The 16121-nt window shown below is 53.4% G+C and overlaps 4 protein-coding genes across 4 annotated transcripts; 1 reads left to right on the forward strand and 3 right to left on the reverse strand.

The window, feature by feature from the left end:
- Nucleotides 1-145: 145 nt before the first annotated feature.
- BDY24DRAFT_437854 (uncharacterized protein) lies at nucleotides 146-9540 on the reverse strand (the record flags this gene model as incomplete). The annotated part of the gene is made up of 43 exons (XM_076644302.1): nucleotides 9268-9540; nucleotides 9028-9173; nucleotides 8786-8899; nucleotides 8499-8708; nucleotides 8368-8419; nucleotides 8279-8287; nucleotides 8098-8202; nucleotides 7967-8022; nucleotides 7632-7882; nucleotides 7450-7550; nucleotides 7313-7378; nucleotides 7231-7246; nucleotides 7039-7169; nucleotides 6789-6966; nucleotides 6551-6711; nucleotides 6314-6484; nucleotides 6173-6239; nucleotides 6055-6085; nucleotides 5851-5997; nucleotides 5753-5763; nucleotides 5510-5689; nucleotides 5327-5438; nucleotides 5225-5254; nucleotides 5037-5165; nucleotides 4906-4976; nucleotides 4814-4843; nucleotides 4594-4736; nucleotides 4188-4530; nucleotides 4077-4117; nucleotides 3931-4009; nucleotides 3551-3838; nucleotides 3463-3484; nucleotides 3138-3395; nucleotides 2993-3072; nucleotides 2820-2908; nucleotides 2349-2753; nucleotides 2155-2266; nucleotides 1936-2077; nucleotides 1796-1874; nucleotides 1598-1720; nucleotides 811-1525; nucleotides 696-739; nucleotides 146-611 (listed from the first exon to the last, which is right to left on the reverse strand). The coding sequence occupies exons 1-43, from the start codon at nucleotides 9291-9293 to the stop codon at nucleotides 146-148; spliced, it is 6030 nt and encodes a 2009-aa protein (XP_076500678.1). The 5' UTR covers nucleotides 9294-9540.
- BDY24DRAFT_357436 (splicing factor 3B subunit 5 family protein) lies at nucleotides 9541-10420 on the reverse strand. Its single transcript, XM_076637816.1, has 6 exons — nucleotides 10383-10420; nucleotides 10274-10313; nucleotides 10168-10191; nucleotides 10071-10092; nucleotides 9874-9997; nucleotides 9541-9670 (listed from the first exon to the last, which is right to left on the reverse strand). The coding sequence occupies exons 1-6, from the start codon at nucleotides 10383-10385 to the stop codon at nucleotides 9623-9625; spliced, it is 261 nt and encodes an 86-aa protein (XP_076500679.1). The 5' UTR covers nucleotides 10386-10420; the 3' UTR covers nucleotides 9541-9622.
- A 2076-nt stretch (nucleotides 10421-12496) lies between these two features.
- Nucleotides 12497-13343, reverse strand: BDY24DRAFT_411492 (uncharacterized protein; the record flags this gene model as incomplete). The annotated part of the gene is made up of 4 exons (XM_076642940.1): nucleotides 12497-12811; nucleotides 12925-13049; nucleotides 13123-13212; nucleotides 13292-13343. 4 exons carry the CDS (start codon nucleotides 13341-13343, stop codon nucleotides 12497-12499), a joined length of 582 nt encoding a protein of 193 aa, XP_076500680.1.
- Nucleotides 13344-13480: 137 nt separating this feature from the next.
- On the forward strand, nucleotides 13481-16040 carry RSM23 (mitochondrial 37S ribosomal protein mS29 RSM23). The gene is made up of 10 exons (XM_076638508.1): nucleotides 13481-13686; nucleotides 13756-13823; nucleotides 13907-13981; nucleotides 14053-14154; nucleotides 14304-14421; nucleotides 14515-14607; nucleotides 14770-15136; nucleotides 15212-15356; nucleotides 15463-15745; nucleotides 15909-16040. Exons 1-10 carry the CDS (start codon nucleotides 13536-13538, stop codon nucleotides 15998-16000), a joined length of 1494 nt encoding a protein of 497 aa, XP_076500681.1. The 5' UTR covers nucleotides 13481-13535; the 3' UTR covers nucleotides 16001-16040.
- The last annotated feature ends 81 nt before the right edge of the window (nucleotides 16041-16121 follow it).

A 16121-nucleotide genomic window follows, 5' to 3' on the forward strand; every position in this document is an offset into this window, starting at 1 on the left:
GCCTCAGGCTCAGCTTCGCTCCTTCGTTACAAGGCCTTGCAACGAACGAACCCGTATGCGAGAGATGATCATTGGAGAGGTAGGCATGTGGAATGGAAATTGAAACGGGAACTGAAAGGAAGCAAGGAAAGGAGAACTCGGAAAACTAAACGTCCCAAACCACTTCGACCTCCTTCTCCTCCTCCTCTACCTCCCAACCAAGCCCAGCCAATCCCTCCTCTCCCTCTACAACAGCAGCAGCCTCAATTGTGACCTCGACCTCAACCTCGACCTCGACGTCCTCCTCTCTCACGGAAGGGGTTTCGAGCTCGACCTCGACGACTGGGACCTCCTCCGACGCGTCCTCGGGCTCGACCTCGACCGCTCCCGTTCTCGACGACGACGACTCCGGAACGTTCGTTGATGTTTTCGATTCCTGAAGAAGTCCCTTTCGACCGAGTTCCAGATGAGCAGCGATGGCTCGAGTCGATGGAGTCTTCTTTGGGAGAGCGAAGAGAGCTCGCTCGACGGCGGGAGGAATCTTCAACGCCGCGTCTCGAAGCTGCTCGATGGAGTCCAAGGGAGGTTTCTCCAGTGAAGTGGCGAGCGTGTGAAGATCCTTGATGAGGTTACTGTTGAAGGAAGAAGATCCCAGTCGAGTCAGTCCTCACGAACAAAGAGGGACGAAGAAGGGAAAGAAAAGGAATGGCGGGAACCTCAGAGCTGAGACGATCGCTCTGTCGTAGTTCTCTCCGGAAGACTGTAAAAGTTACGAAGAGAGATGTGATCAGATGGCTGATGTATGGAGAGAGATGTCGGGGGTGTACTGACCTGCTTCTTGGAAGCTCTGACTCTCTCGATGCTCAACTCCAACGAGAGGACGAGTTCGGCGAAGGGACCTCGAATGAGGATGGCGATGGATCGACCATGAGCGTTTCCCGGCTCAGTCTTCTTGAGAACGTTCGATGCGATCTTGACGAGACGGTCCGAGTTCGAGGCGGTCTTAAGGGCTGAGGTCAACGGCGAGACGTCTCCTGCTCGTCTTCGTCTTCGTTGAACCTTCCCAATAGCCCGAGCTGCAGCGTCGAAGAGCCGAGGATCGAAGACCCAGGAGGAGAAAGGAAGATAATCGACCGACGAGGTGCTTTGGGGTCTTCCGAGGTCCGCGATGTTGGTAGAGGGAGTTTCGATCTCCTCGACTCGACGAGTCGTCGCCGTCCTCTCCGAGGCTGATCCGCGAGGGTTGCTCCTGATAGGCTTCGTTGGATCGGGAAACGACGGCTTCCTACTCGAGACGGTGGAAGTGGGGACGAGAGGGACGGGACGAAGAGAGCTGGCGCTGGGTCCCTTGACGGCGAGGGTTTCGAGCTGAGAGTCGAGGATGGACAGGCGATGGAACCGAAGTTGGACTGAGGATGGGTGTTGAGGTAAGGCGAAGTTCTTCTGTTTGGGATCCTGGAGGAGGGTGACGACGGGATCGAGCGAAGAAGGAGAGGAGTAGGCGAGAGCGGCGTCGACTTCGTCCCAAGTCAAGGCTTCGACGAATCTGAGAATCGAAGAGCAGAAGTCAGAGGAGTCTTTCTTGATCTATCGAAAAGAAACTGGAGATAGCACTGACCTAGAATAGTCTTCTGTCGACGAGTACTCCTTCTCGTCCTTGAAGGAGTTGTACAGAGTGAGAGACTCGTCGCGTCCTCTCTCCAAACCGAGCTCGGTGGCGATGAACGCGTGAAGGTACAGTCTATAAAGTACAATAGCACAAGTCAGTATCCCATTGAGTCGAATTGAAGGCACAGATCAAACAGAGCAGACTCACGTTCGACGAAGAAGGGTGAGCTGGTCCGACGTGCTCGATCTCCTCGATTTGATGCTGACGAGGATCTTGGAAGACGAGACTGATGGAAGTTTACGTCAGGACCAGATAATGATAATTTGATCTCTACATGTTGCACTCACAGTAGGCTTTGGTCGCCAAAAGAAGGAGACTCCCGACGCGTCGAGCGAGAGACAGTAAGCCTGAGAGCAACCTCTCCCCGAAGGATTGGATTTGCTCGAGTCTGTAGCTCCTGAGGTAAGATATAGGAGCTCTGAAGCCGTGCTGGTGAAGCGAAAAAAGAACGAGATGATCGTTCAGTCACGGAGCAAGCAAGAAGAAAAGACTTCTTGTTGACTCACCAGTCCTCTTCCATCTCGAAGGCGCTCGTCGACGACGAGAACGAAAGCAATCTTCTCCAGGAGAGCGAGATGATATCGAGGATCGCCTACGGGTTTGAGCTCGAGGGTGAAGCTGTGAGAAAGCAAGACAGGAAAGAGGGCAACGTCAGAAATTGAGGTCGGCGAGGAGAGAAGCTTTGGGAAAAGGTGCTCACGAGAGGAACTGAAGACCACGATATATTGATAGGAACTGTTTGCCTGGGGTTTTGAAAAAGACGAGGTGGTCGACGAGGAGTCCGAGGATCGACTGACGAGAAGGGAGTTGGAGACGGGAAGATCGTTCGACCTCGAAGAAGGACGTCGGGAAGAGAGAAGGGACGATTTCGGATGGAGCGAGGTATTCGAGTAGTTCGAAGATGGGGTAGCTATCCTCGAAGAACGTTCCTCGAGCGGATGGGTCCAATCGACGGAGGGCGGCGAGGAGGGAAGATCGAAGGGCGGGAAGACTGATCTCACCACCGAGTGAGCGTCGAGCGGAATCGAAGACGTTGGCTCGGGATCCCTTGGACGGATCCAGAGGAAAGAGAAGTCCTGCGAGAAGCGAGATCCGCGTGGAAGGGCTGGGTGACGCAGAAGAAAGAACAAATCGATCAGCACTCGCATCGAGACAGAGCTGAAAAACCTACCTCGTAGACCGCATCCTCGAAGCTCCCTCTGGAGCGCGGAACCTCTCGTTGATCGTCTCCAGTGCGATACCGTCGAATGTGAGAGCAACCTGAGAGGCCGTGTTGAGCGTCGTAGTAGAGAGGTCAGGCCTCCGTCGAAGCTCTGCTTGGCCAAGCTCGAAGAGAAGTTTTACGAATTGAGGCTGGATCTTGAACTCCATGACGAGAGCGTTGGGGTTGGCGTTGAGAACTTGAAGAGGCGACTCGGGACGGACTGGAGACGCGGAGAGCAGGGCTTGATCACTACGGGAAAAACGAAGCGGGGGAAAAAGAACTCACGCTTGAAAGCTGCCTTTTCCTCGAGATAAGCCACTCCGAAAAGAGAGCAGAGCTCTGGATCTCTCGCAAGCTCGATTCCGTGAACGCGACGACGAAGACCTTCCACGAACTCGACCGAGGTTCGACTGGTTTCCACAACGTCGGATCCAGTCACTGTAAGCTTGAGGGTCTTTTCGTAGGCGACGAGGGAGGTCTCCGTTCGACCGAGGATCATCAGACGAGGGGCAGAGGAGAGGAGAGTAGCTCGATTCCCGTTCACTGCGAGAGAGGAGGAAAGAGTATCAGCGACGATTCGTCGTTGTTCAAGATGGAAAGGCGGACGCACTTAGAGCAGAGAAGCAGTCAATCTGTCGAAGAGATGATAGGGGGGATCAGTAAATTAGGAGTCAGTTGCGAGAGAGGGCTGAACTCACCTCGACCCGTCTAGTCTCGAAGTTCGGAAGGTTTCTTGAGCCTTGCATCGAAAAGACGCCCTCAGCCTGTTGGAGAAGCCTCGAAGCCTCGGTCCTCGTAGAGTTTCTTGAGGGTGTCGAGGCGAGGGGAAGTAGATCACGAAGCTGAAGGATGAGAACGTCGAGAGCCAAGAATCTGCTCTCGAGAGCCGAGGACCTGAGGAAGATCTGGACCGCTTGTCGGCGTTGGCCCTTCTCCAGAGCGGAGGAAGCAGCTCGCTCGTTTTGTCCGTGTGATTCGAGTAAGTCCTAGTGGAAAGGTTGTTTGAGCCGAAAGAGGGAAAGGAGTCAGCTGGGTAAGTTCAGCGAAAAAAAGAAAGGAGGGAAGAAAGAAAACTCGCCTCCTTGTAGACCGTGAGTTCCCAGTGATCCATGAACGCTAGCTCATCCTCGAGACCGTTGAATAGTCGAGTAGCTTTCCTGAAGGAGAGACTTGTGTCAGCTCGAGTCGGTCTCGAGGGAAAGATCTTGATCGGGGAGAACTGACGGTGCCGACTCGAGGGTTCGAAGGTAGATCTCCTTCGCAGCCTGAAGAAGAAACGAGACGAAGTCAGGATCCGCAAAGATCGCAAAAGGTATTTTAGAGTTTTCTGTGTACCTCTGTGACTTCGTCTCGAAGTTTCGAAGGGATCTGCGAAGCTCGTTCCTCCGTGACTCGAAGAGCATCGTCGATGGACGACTTCTTGAAGTTGCTGGCCGCTTCGACGAACTGACCGAGGCGCTCGTAGATCCTTCCAGCCTTGAGGAAATCGTTCCCGGCGAGGAAGCACTCGATGGCCAGACGTTCGAATCCTTCGCACTGGTTGAAAGCGTCTCCTGCGATGGACCAGAGGCGTCGAGCCTTGCCTCGTCCGCGTTCGTCCTCGTCCTGAGCCTCCTGTCGTCGGTAGAACGCTTTAGAGATCCGGCTCTGGCTCTGGTTCCCTGCTCGGGAGAAAGCACTTCAGAAAGGAGGAAGAGTCAGAGACCGAAGACTGACGAACAGAACGATGGATCCGACTCACAACGCAGCTTCGCCAAAATCTCCCTTCTCGAAAAGCTGCTTTCCGCGACGATTCCACTCGGCCGGCGTTGACTTCTGTGCAATTCGTGGCATAGGCACGTTGATCTCGAGGACGTTGACGAGCTTGTGGTGGTGAAGGAGCTCCTGGAATATGAAAAATAAGAGTGAGAGCGTGAGGACGCAACGAACGCAAGGAGGCCTCTCCCTCCGTTCGTACTCACTCGCATCGCTCCAGCCGCTTCGGACGGGTCCTGTTGAAGATTCAAGGTCAGAACATGTTCCAAATGCAGAGGAAACAGGAAGAGTAGCGTACCCAGAGCCAAAAACGTTTTCGAGATCGAGTAAAAGCGACGTAGAGCTTTTTGAGCTCGGCACAGATGACAGCTGGGGGGAAAGGAGAGATGTCAGCTTGTATCTCCCCATTGTGAGTGAAAAGGTACTCACCGAGCTTCGAGATGTCGTTGATCAGCCCATCCGAGTCCATAGCGGTCTTGACGAAAGCTCTCCACTGGGTGAGGGAGGCAGTCGAGTCGAGGAAGAAGTCGACCACCAGCACGTCGTCGAACTCGAGTCCTGAGAGAGAGAGCGATCAGAAGAAGCTCAAAACTTTGAAGGTAGAGAGTTAATCTCACCCTTGGATTGCTCGATTGTAAGAATGAGTCCTGTAAGGACGAAAGAAAGGGTCAGCGAAGGGAAGGCGAAGGATCGTTTCCTGACCACCAGGAGCGACTCACCGATATCTCCTCCCAGCTTCTTGAGAAGTCGTTCCCTCGCATTCTCGTCGCTCACAAGAATACACTGCTCGGCTCCTAGCTGCATGGCAGCTGCTCCTTCGGGGGAGAAAAGCTGGGAGAGACGACGATGGAGGAAAGAGGTTAGCAAGAGCTCCTCTGCGTTCAGACTGAAGCTCAACTTACTTCCTTCAGCTCCTGTTCACCACCTTCACGAGGTGCGAAAATCGAAGGAAGAGCTCCGACAACCGATCCTATCTCCGGTCGAAGAGCGTCGATCGAGTTGGGGAAGAATCGTTGCAGAAGCTCGACGAGGAAGGACGCGACGGCAGCGACTCCTTGACTGCACCTGTAGTTTCGATAGAGCTAAAGAGAGGACGAGAAGGTGGTCAAAGACTGAAGAGGGAAGAGGAACGAAGCTGGACCCACTTGAAAAAACCCTGAGAAGGAGAAGAGCAGAACGTCAGCGAGACGAAGGAGGGACGACAAAAACGAGGACTGGCCTGGTTCGACCTGCTCTCGACGACCTGACTTGACGGAAGTATCGTTCTGCTCCATTCTGTAGAAGCAGCTCGAAAGTTCTGAGAATCGGAAAGACGATCCAGCGACGATGTTTTGAGCAGTGTCGCCACCGAAGACGAAGCCGTACGGGTTTCGACAGACGCGTCGAATCACTGTGGGAGAGAGAAGATCAGCAGTAGTTCGAATGGGGAAAGGTTATCGAGACTCACGAGCACAGTCAACGATCAAGTTGTCTTGGGCCTGAGTGATAAGACGAAGGAAAAGTCTAGGGTTAATAGCGGAGAGCAGAGAGAGAAGAAAACCGACGGGTCGGCTCGCCTCGTCCACTGAAACGAAGTCGACTGGAGTGATCAACCGTGGTGACTCGGACAACCGTCTCAGGAGCTCGTGAGTTCTGAAACAGTCAGAAAACAGGTCATCAGCATCGTATCGGGAGAGAGAGGGGGAGAGAGGGAGAGAGGGGCGTACCGGTCCGACGCGTCTCGTTCTCCCTTCTCCTTCTTCATCCTCGAATACTGAAGGAGAATATCGTAAATCCGAACTCGAGCCTCATGTGAAGTCTGTTCCGTTCGAGTTGAGACATCTTCGTAGACGTCGAAGGGGAGGCAGCCTCCGTGAGCGAGCGACAGCTCTGAACCCCTGAATTAGGAAGAATATGCGTCGGTCCTACAGCGACGAGTACAACACGTCTGATGATGAACTCACTTGATGACTCCGAGGATTTGGGACCAGACCAAGGCAGGATCGAGGTTCGCAGTGAGCGTCTTGTTGAATTTTGGCCAGTAGCGAAGTCGGAAGACCCGAAAATCGACGATTCGAGGCCAGACTCGACCAGGAAAGAGGTCCCCTTCGAGGAGTGTGCAGAACTATGGGACATCAAGCCAGAAAAGCGTTCAGTAAGACAATGTAGGGTGATGACTGGGTCGCAAGCCTTCGAACTAACTTGATCGAAGGAAGTGAAAAGAGGGAAGTCTTCCGAGTCCAAATCGCTCCATCGAGTAGGCAAGAGGACCTTCGAGCGTTCGAGACTCATCATTGTGGCTTCGATTTCGAGGGGAGACTCAGAGGCAAGAGTCTTGAGGGTGGCGGGATCCGACTCGACGACGTCCAACGTCTTCGATCTAAAGAAAGAGTGAGAAGTAGAGGTGAGTCGACGGATATATGCCAATAGAGATCAAGATGGTTCTGCTCACAGGCTAGCGTACGATTCAGCCACCTTCGAAGCCAAAACTGGCGAGTGGGTGACGAAAAGGGAACGAAGCGGACGCGTCTCGTTTCCAACTTGAACAGATCCTTGACGCTCCACGCCGAGCATTCGGTAGAGCTGATGAAAGACGTAGTGTCAGAAAATTAGAGGCAACGTTTACGTCGATATGTATACCTACGATACAAGTGGTCTTTCTGCAGGAGTCCCCAAAAAAAAACGTGAGCGAAGAACGAGAGAAACGAGATCGAAAAGCTGCGTACCCTGTTCCTCCTCTTCCGATAACAAAGAGAGATTTGGGAAATCTAACGATGGCTTGTTCGTCTTCTCTGTGAGAGGTTGAGAGGAAAGAGGACTGGTCAGGAGGCAATGAGAAGGGCGAGAAGAGAGATCGACGAACGCAAGGTTGAAGAGCTGATTTGAATGATCGCTGGAAAGCAGAGCTTGGAACGATCCTTCTGAGCAGACTGTGAACTTCTCGAGATCTAAGATGCTGTGAAGCTGTGAAAGCGAAGGAGAGGAGACCATGATCAGCTCGATCATCAGCGACGAGGGAGGTTCCCGATCCGTCCTTCGACTCACCTCCAACAAGTCCTCATCTTTCAACTGCTTCCCGATCCCCTTAACCTTCGTCTTCGAAGTCCTATCCGATGGTTCAGAAGTCGAGTCGAGATCGAAAGTTGCTGGAAGAAGACCGTCCTTTCCTTGAGTCGAGGCTCCGAGCGAACGTCGACTGCAGTACTGACTTCCTCGTTGTTGAGACTCCTCGACGACGACTTCCCAGATGTGCTGATGCATCTGCTCGGCAGTGTATATCGCCCAGATCTTGATACCTGATCGATCCAAACGGAGATCGTCAGCGGTCCATTCGAAGAGAGAGGGAGTCGCGTCGACCATCGACGAGAATGCGAACGCACCTTGAGTCGATCTGTTCGCATTCAAATCGACGAAGAGGTCGACCGACCAGATGATACTGCAAGGAGGAAGAACCAGTTGAATGTCAGCTTAGAATCGGGGAGAGGGAGAAGGATGTGTAGTTCGAACGCACCGGAGACTGTCGTTGACCTTCGTTCTGAAGACGGGAACACCGCCGTCCTTCGCAGAGATCCAGGGAAGAGCGTAATCTCCGGTGAGCCTTCCTCGAGAGAGATCTCTGTAGAAAAGGAAGGGAACCGGCACATGAAGGTCAGCACAATCCGAAACAGGGTGCGAAAGAAGCGAGAACGAACCCGATCTTTCTGCGACGCGAAGGGGGTTTGAAGACATCGATCAGCCTCCCGTTCTCTCTTTCTCAATATCTGGACCCCTAGGGACTCACCTCTTGACCATTCCAGTGATTCTCCCATCTCCAATCTGTCTCAGGAAGGAACCTTCGATCCCAAAACAACCCCCATCGTTCGTTAGCTCTTCTTCCTCCTGGGGACGTTCAACTGGGAAGATCGAACTTACTAGCTTGCCCTGAGAGATACACGTTCCAGCTTCCAAGTTGCCCAACCATATCCGAGAAGAACTTCGCGTTCTTGAGTGGTTGAATGGAAGGGAAGGCCGAATCATCGTCGTTCAGCTTTCCTCCGAGAAGAGTCATGGAGCTGGTCGAGATCTCCTCCTCGATGTTGAGAAGGCCGAGCTCTTTGAGGATGTCTCGAGCTTGTTCGAGCTCTGGGGGGACAGTGAGAAAGAAGAAAGACGTATGAGTGGATCAAGGTATCTTGGGGTTTCTGAGTCGGGAGACTGACCCTCGAAGCTATCGAACTTGACGATGAGGAAGGGAGACTCGATGTCGGCGAGCTTGAGCTTCATCTGTCTCTTGTTGTAATCTTCCGACGTCGAGAGATCCGTGGAAGGTGAAACTTTAGAAAAGGAGTTCGAGCCAGGTTCGAGACGAAGTCAATGAAGGTTTTCGAGGAAGCCTCCCGCTTCTCCTTCCACCCCTCCTCCTTCCATCTCCTCTTCCGCCCGCGAGTCTCAAAGAACTCACGTTTCTCCTTCGCCTTGAGCTTCTTCCCATCGACGAGGATAAAAGCTGACCAGACTGCGCCAGAAATGCTGACGATCTTGATGTTTCCTCGGCCTAGTTCTAGGTACTTGTTGGAGACTGCTCCGAGTCCCACGAGACTGGCAGTTCTGGAGGATGGGGAGGACGAAAGAGAAGGGAGGAAGGTCAACGAGTCGAAGACGAAGCTTGTGAGAGGAATCAAATGAACCCAAAGGGACGAACGCTTGAAAAAGGATGTCTTCTGGCATGATCTGAAGTTTGAGAGTGTTTGAGCTGAAGGTAGTTGATGGAAGAGGAGCAACGAGGAGAAGGCGAAGCGAGAGAGCTGCGACGCGAAGGAGACGCGAACAGGGGCTGAGCCCACTTCCACACTTTTTTGTTCAAGAAATCTAGCGAAAGGGCAGAGGCGATCGTCTCGAAAGGCGAGAGAGCTCAAGAAAACTTGAGAGAAGAAGGACTCAGCGATGGATTTCAGGCGAGGCGATCTCGACGGAGGTGTGTTTGCGAGGGCTAATCAAGAGCATCCATCCAATCCTCGTCTGTTGTTACAAGCTACACCGATCCTGACACGCAATCTCTATTCATCCTCCTTCGGTGGCGGAGGTCCACAAGGTTGCAGCATCCTCTGTGAGATGGAGGGAAAGAAAGGGAAGGAGAGGTCGAGGTCAGCTTCGGTCGTTCTCCCAAGGCAGCTCTCCTCCTTCCCGCCCGCTCGTCTACTCGAACACCCAAGCACTCCAGCAACGACCGAAGAGCTCCCTTTGAGCTCAGATATGTGCTCGGAAGCAAGAGCAAGGAGCAAAGAAGGAGGAGGGAAAGAGAACGTACCTCGAGCATCTCGAACTTGGTCCTTCCCAGACTCTCCCCGTCCGCCAGCGAGACATACGACAGCAGAGGAGCGTGACCGATGATGGAAGCGTAGGTATCTCGAGCTTGGTGGGTGAGCCATTCGCTGTGAGGAGTCGAACGAGAAAGTTCAGCTTCGTCGAAGGGGGAGGAGGAGGAGGGAACGGGAGGGAACGAACTACTTGGTCATGTCGGCGTGTCCTGTAAAAAGAAGAAGAAAAGGAAGGTGAATTAGCATCTAAGAGCACAGAGTGACTCGGAAGGAGGTGGACGCACCAGTTCCGGTGTACCGAGCGTGGACTGGATGAGAAGAAGGAGGGAGGAAGAAGGAGGTCAGCTCGAGCTCAAGGGAAGGAAGGAGAGGGTGGAAAGGAAAGCTCACGCTGTTCGATCTGAGTGTTGGTGGTGTATCGGACTTCGGACTGTTGAAGAGGTAAGATGGACGAGCATCAGAGGAAGCTTAAGGTCTAAGAGAGAAAGCAAAAACTCACCATGATGGAAAAAGGGAGGGTGAGGGTTGCTGGACGAGAAGGAGGCTGAAAGCTCGTTCACTCCTTCCCTCCCAACGGCTTCCTTCTCTTCCCCTCAGCTTTCCTCGCTTTCGTCCCTTCACACCTCAAACAGGATGGATCTCGTTCTCGCTCGACTCTCTCAGCTCGAAAACCAAGTCTAATCTCTCGCCGAGCTTCCTTCCATCGTCGCTCGTCTCTCTTCGGAGAACGAAGCTCATCAATCCTCCTTCTCTCGACTCTCCTCCACCGTCGCTCGCCTCTGCTCCGAGAACGAGACTCTCAGCAGGACCATCGAGGATCAGGATCGAGTCATCGGAGAGCTTGCGAGAGCTTCTGTTTCTGACAAATTCTGGATCTGGGAGAGGAAGAAGGAAGGGAGAGGGGAGGGAGGTCGCTGGGTGTGGTCGTCGGTTCGTCCTTCGTCGTGCTCTCCTTCTTCCCCTGCCTCCCTGATACTCATCTAGCTTCCCTCTCTCTTTCCTTGCTCTCAGGAGAAGTACAGGTCACTTCTTTCCGTGGCCGCTCGTCCCGTTGGACCCCCTACCTTACTCGAATCGCTCCCCAACGAGCTCGTCGACACCATCGTCCGCTTCCTCCATCGAGCCGACCAGCTCAGGCTGAGCCGATGCTCCTTTAAGCTCCTCCAGATAAGTTCGAGACCAATCTACGGATCCGTAATCACCCTCGCGTCGAAGGAGACTGCACCGAAACGACGCGACGCCTTCTCGCTTCGATCGGTCGAGGCAACCCAGCAGATTCCGCCACTTCGACTGCTGGTTGAGATCTGTAGAGACAGACATCTTTTCTCTCGTTGGACTTCCCCCTTGCCTCGAAGGCTGCCAGGTTTCGAATCCAAGGAACCTCGAAGTATCGAGCTTTCGCCCCCGTCCTTTGCTCTTTTACTCTCTTCTTTCTTCAGTTTGGAACTTGTAGATCCACTTTTGCATAATGATCGCGTCTTCTTCAGCTCAAGAATCCACACCGATTCATCTTTGAGACGGTGTGGGAGTTTGGAGAGGAAGTGTGGAGTTCTTCTCGTTCCGTTCTTTCTTTTGTTGTGGTCACGACGCGTCTCTTCTCCTTTTCCCTTCTCGGTTAGAGACCCCGCTTCGGTAGGTTCTGGGCCTCGTCCTTCTGTTTTTACTTCCTTCCCTTCTTTTCTTCGCCGACTCTTCCCCTTCTGTAGATCCCTTTGCCCGAAACCTTCCCTTTTGCGACGCGTCTCACTTGCTGCGTTCCCCTGTGCTCTCGACCCTCCCTTTCGACTCGACTCTCTAGCTTAGATACATATTCTTCTCAGTTCTCACCTTCTATACCTCTTCCTTTTTATAGTTTATACCCTTTTTGATTTGCTGTGACCGCTGAAGCCTTTGCGACGTGTCTCGCGTTCCGCCTTCCCTTTCCCTAGCTACTCCCTCCTGCTCCTGTTTCTTTCTCGGTGCTATGGACCGCGGAACGTATCTAGTGTAAAGAGCGGAAAAGTTTTGACCTTCTTGCTATCCATCAACTTTCACCCCAGAATTGGTCAGCTGAGTCCTCAGCTTCCCTTCCAGTCTCCTTTTCTCAGCTTCCCTTCTCCAGAACCAGTCTCGCAGTCAAGTCGCCCAGTTGGGAGTAGCCAGTTCCGACCTCCCCCTTCTCCTCTCAGCCCACCCCAAAGCCTCCTAGAGCTGAAACCTCAACGAGCATCCGCCAGCGTTGTTCCTCCCACGAACTTCGGTAGAGCTGCCCTCACCATCCTCTCAGAACCCTTCACTTAACCGGATAATTTCCACACCTTAGTCCAGTAGATCGATACGATGTGCGTCGAGGAGGAAACTAAAAACGAACGACGACGCGTCGAGCTCAGCCTTCCTTTTCTTCTTTCTCCCCTCTCTCTCTCTCTCTCTCTTTCTCTTTCTCCCTTTTTTCTACCCACCCTCCCTTTCCGTTCCAAGTTCCGTTTCCTCTCCCTCTCATCACCCCTCCTCATCATCCCTTTCCCTTTCTCTCTTCCTCTCCCTCTCCCTCTCCCACCCTTCTCCGCTCACCCTCGTCCCTCCAGCTCGCTTTTCCCTTCCCTAATCTCACACAAGCACATACTATTCCACGCCCTACACCTCGTTCCCATCCTCCTTCTTCTCACTCTTCCCACCCATCACCACATCCTCCTTCTCTCCAAGAACCTCAATCCCAGGCTTCTTGCCCTTCTTCGTCCCTCCCGTCGCCGTTGAAGAGCTGTTCCGCAGATCCAGTATCGAAGGCGTCGCCGTCGCCGTCGTCGCGGCTGTTGCTGATTCCTCCTCCTCGTCGTCCTCCTCAGAAGAGTCTTCGTCGGACGCGTCTTCGTCTTCGTCGGAGGAATCAGACCCTGAGCCCTCCCCTTCCTCGCCAGCTAGACGAGCGTCGAAGACTCCTAGGCCGAGGTCCTGGTGAAGCACAAGCGGAGGAAGAAAAAGAGCACGAGAGAAGTCAGTTGGGGGGTTCGAGGAAGTAAAGGGAGTGATGAATTAGAGGGAAGGGAGGAAAGCTGGGAGCTTACCATCTCAACGTATTGCTCCTCTCCCTCTCCAACGTTCTCGATATCCAACTCCTCGAGATCAGCGGTAGCGAGAGCTTCGTTTGCTGAGGCCATGAGGGGCAGGAAGGACTGAAGTCGCGAGAGGACTGTTGTTCGAAAGAAGGGAGCGAGAGGTCAGCTCAGCTTTGCCTTTTCGTTTGGTTGAAGAGGACGACTCACGTTCAGAGTTCTCGGGCACAGGGAAAGTAGTAGGACGAGTGAGCAAGCCTGGTGGTGGTGTAGGGAGGGACTGGGAGGAAAAGAGCTTGCCTTGAGTGAACGAAGGAGGGGGGAAGGTCAGCAAGGAGGAGGGAAGGAGGGAGGGGAAAGAAGGCCAGAGAGGACGCACTGAGTCGCTCTTGACGAGCTTCTTCGGTTTCGACGTCGAGGATGTTGCTCATAGCGGCTGCTGATTAGATGAACAAAAAGGGAAAGAAGGCTTTGAGGTCGTAGTTGGGGGACAGGAAGCAAAAGGCAAGGCTCAGAGACTCGTCGAAATGAAGGGCTGACTTTTCGTGAGCTCGACCTTTCCCTTTCCTTCAACTCCTTCCTCCCCCTTTCTAGATATTCTTAGGATTCCAGCGACGAGCAGCATGGCCTCCCTCCGACGACCTTCCTCGAGTTTACTCGTTCGAGTTCTCACCTCGTCCTCCTCCTCTTCAGCGCCCTCCTCTTCCTCGTGTCCTTCGATCCGATCTCTGTCGAGCTCGAGCTCGATGGCTGCAGTCAAGATTAGGCAGCTACGTGAGTGATTCTTTCTTTCTTGGTTCATGTACGTCTCTACTTGTTACTGACCTTTGCGCACTTCTACAGCGAAAGTAAAGGTCGTTGTCGCGAAGAGGAACGGACCTGCCAATCCAAGAAGGAGAGGATCGTCCTACGTTCGTCCCTCCCTCGTCTTCTCTTCCTCCCTTCCTTCCTTTGCTTGAAAGCTCACTCGTTTCTTCTTCTTAACGATTTCCAGAACTTTGATAAAACTCTGATAGAAACCATCGTGCAAGAACCCATCTCGTTCGACCACATTCCTAGATTCACTCCCGTACGTCTTCCTCGACCTTTCCCCTTCCTCCCTTCGTTCGTTGAGCTCACCACTTCTTCGGATTCTTACAGGGCAACGTCTCCGTTGAGACGATCGGACAACTCCAGCAGTTCCCTCTTCCTGTACTGAAGGAGATTCGAGCTTGGGGACATCCCACAACTCAATCGGCTGGTGTACGTTCCGTCCTTTCCTTCCTCCTCCCTTCAGCTTCCCCTTGATCTCCTCCCTCTCTCCGTCTCGTCCAACGGGACTACTCTCCAACTCGGCTTGCTCTACACGTCGACTCAGCAACTGACACTCTATTCTCGTTCCTTTTCCTCAGACCCTCCCCTTCACCGTCCCTCGAGAGCTCACCCTCGAGTTCACAGACAAGCTCAACGACGTCAAGACGGAGACTATCTCGAAGCCTGAGAGCCATAAACATCACAACTGGATGCTTTGTGAGTTGCTTTAGACCTCGTTCTATCGTCTAGTTTCTGTTTTTGAGGTGCGAGAGCTGACCTTGGCTTTTCCTCCTCGTCCGTGTCGTGAAGGGGGAAACTCGGGAACCGGAAAGACTCATCTGATGATGCAGACGCTCGTTCACGCCAACCAGACTGGATGGATCACTATGTTTATGCCTGATGGTGAGTACATTAGTCTATCTTTCTTCTGAGATTCTTCATTGGGTCTCCTAGGTCGAAGGAGGGACGAACGAAGCTCGCGTTTTTCGTTCGTTCCGTCGAGCTCACCATTTTCATCCTTCCCTTCCCTCCCACCCTCACTCCCCCACTTTGTTCCCTCCCTAGCCACCCGTCACACCAAAAACCTCTACCCCTACCACTACTCCCCTCACACCAAAACCTTCCACCAGCCCACTCTCGCTTCCTTCCTCCTCACCCATCTCTCAGCTCCCGACACCGCCAACGCTTCCCTCCTCTCCCAGATCCCTCTCCCCGCCGACACTTACTCCTTCCGCCCCGACGTCGCACCAGGAATTGGAGGATCCAAGCTGAACTCGGAGATTGAGTTCAAGAGGACGATTGGAGGAGATGCGGAAGGGGAGGGAAGCTGGGAGAGGACGGCGAAGGAGTTGGCAGAGTTGGGAGCCAAGGACGAGAGTATCAGTATGGAGGTGCTGGAGAAGGTGTTGGAGATTATTGCGGGGCAGGATAAGTGAGTAGATGCGTTCGCTGTTTCGACGTGGAGGGGAAAGAAGAGCTGACCTTCGCGTCTTCGTTTTCGAACCAGGGTCCCGATCTTGATCGCCATCGACCACATCCAGGCCTACTTCCGAGAAACGTTGTACAAGACTCCTGAACTCAACACGCTGGAATCCTACCATCTCTCCGTCCCGAGGTTGCTGCTGGATTACCTGTCCGGTCGAAAGAACTTCGTGAGTCCGCTCTCGTTCTTCTCTTCCTCGCGTCGCCTCTCTTCCTTTCTTCGAGTCGAGAAACTGACTCCCACCCTCTCCTCTTTCCCCCTTCTTCCTCCACCAGGCTCGAGGAGCGACCCTCACCTCCATCACCCCCTTGAACAACCGCTGCCGAATCTCGCCTTCCTTCCTCCACGGCCTCTCCAAACCCACCAACGCCTTCCCCTTGGGATCCTACTTCACCTTCTCCAAACACATGTACCCTCCTTCGCCACACGATCAGATCCACCCGTGGCATTCGGAGAACGCACGAGGGATGGAGCTGGTGGAGGTGCCGGAGGGAGTCAAGTTGAAGGAGGCGAAGGGGTTGTGGGAGATCAAGGTTGTGAGAAGGCGGTTGCATACTGGTGAGCTTTTGGCTGGAAGGCGGAAGAGGAATAGGAGGGGCGAGGAGGAATGGGGAGCGAGAGGAAGGAACGTTTTGGTTGGGAAAGAGGGATGGAGACGAGTCGAGGACGAGATCGCTGACCTCTTTCGTTCGTCTTTTTTGTCATTGCGTTTCGTAAACAGTCAACTCGGACGACAACTTCCTCGCCAAGTACCTCGAGGTCGCTGGAAACCCGAGGGAGTTCTTCAGGGCTATCGATATCAGTACACTTTAAGAGCGGAGGGAAACCCGATCTGAAATGAAGTTCAACTGAATCGAAGAGAGAGGGGAGTCAGGAGAAGGACAGAGCCACCTGAGTTCTGCGAGAGATCGAGACTGAGAAGCTCTGGTGGGAG

Source organism: Mrakia frigida, assembly GCF_051309035.1.
Source record: "Mrakia frigida strain ATCC 22029 unplaced genomic scaffold BDY24scaffold_2, whole genome shotgun sequence".
Lineage (NCBI taxonomy): Eukaryota > Fungi > Basidiomycota > Tremellomycetes > Cystofilobasidiales > Mrakiaceae > Mrakia > Mrakia frigida.

What these genes read in the sequence shown, in the direction of transcription:
- BDY24DRAFT_357436 (XM_076637816.1), bottom strand. An exon ending in CGCTCGGTACACCGGAACTG is followed by an intron (nt 10,093 to 10,167) that starts GTGCGTCCACCT and finishes TTCTTTTTACAG; the next exon opens with GACACGCCGACATGACCAAG. An exon ending in CACGCCGACATGACCAAGTA is followed by an intron (nt 9,998 to 10,070) that starts GTTCGTTCCCTC and finishes GACTCCTCACAG; the next exon opens with CGAATGGCTCACCCACCAAG.
- RSM23 (XM_076638508.1), top strand. Translation starts at nt 13,536, where the DNA reads ATGGCCTCCCTCCGACGACCTTCCTCGAGTTTACTCGTTCGAGTTCTC. An exon ending in AGTCAAGATTAGGCAGCTAC is followed by an intron (nt 13,687 to 13,755) that starts GTGAGTGATTCT and finishes GCACTTCTACAG; the next exon opens with CGAAAGTAAAGGTCGTTGTC. An exon ending in ACATTCCTAGATTCACTCCC is followed by an intron (nt 13,982 to 14,052) that starts GTACGTCTTCCT and finishes GGATTCTTACAG; the next exon opens with GGCAACGTCTCCGTTGAGAC.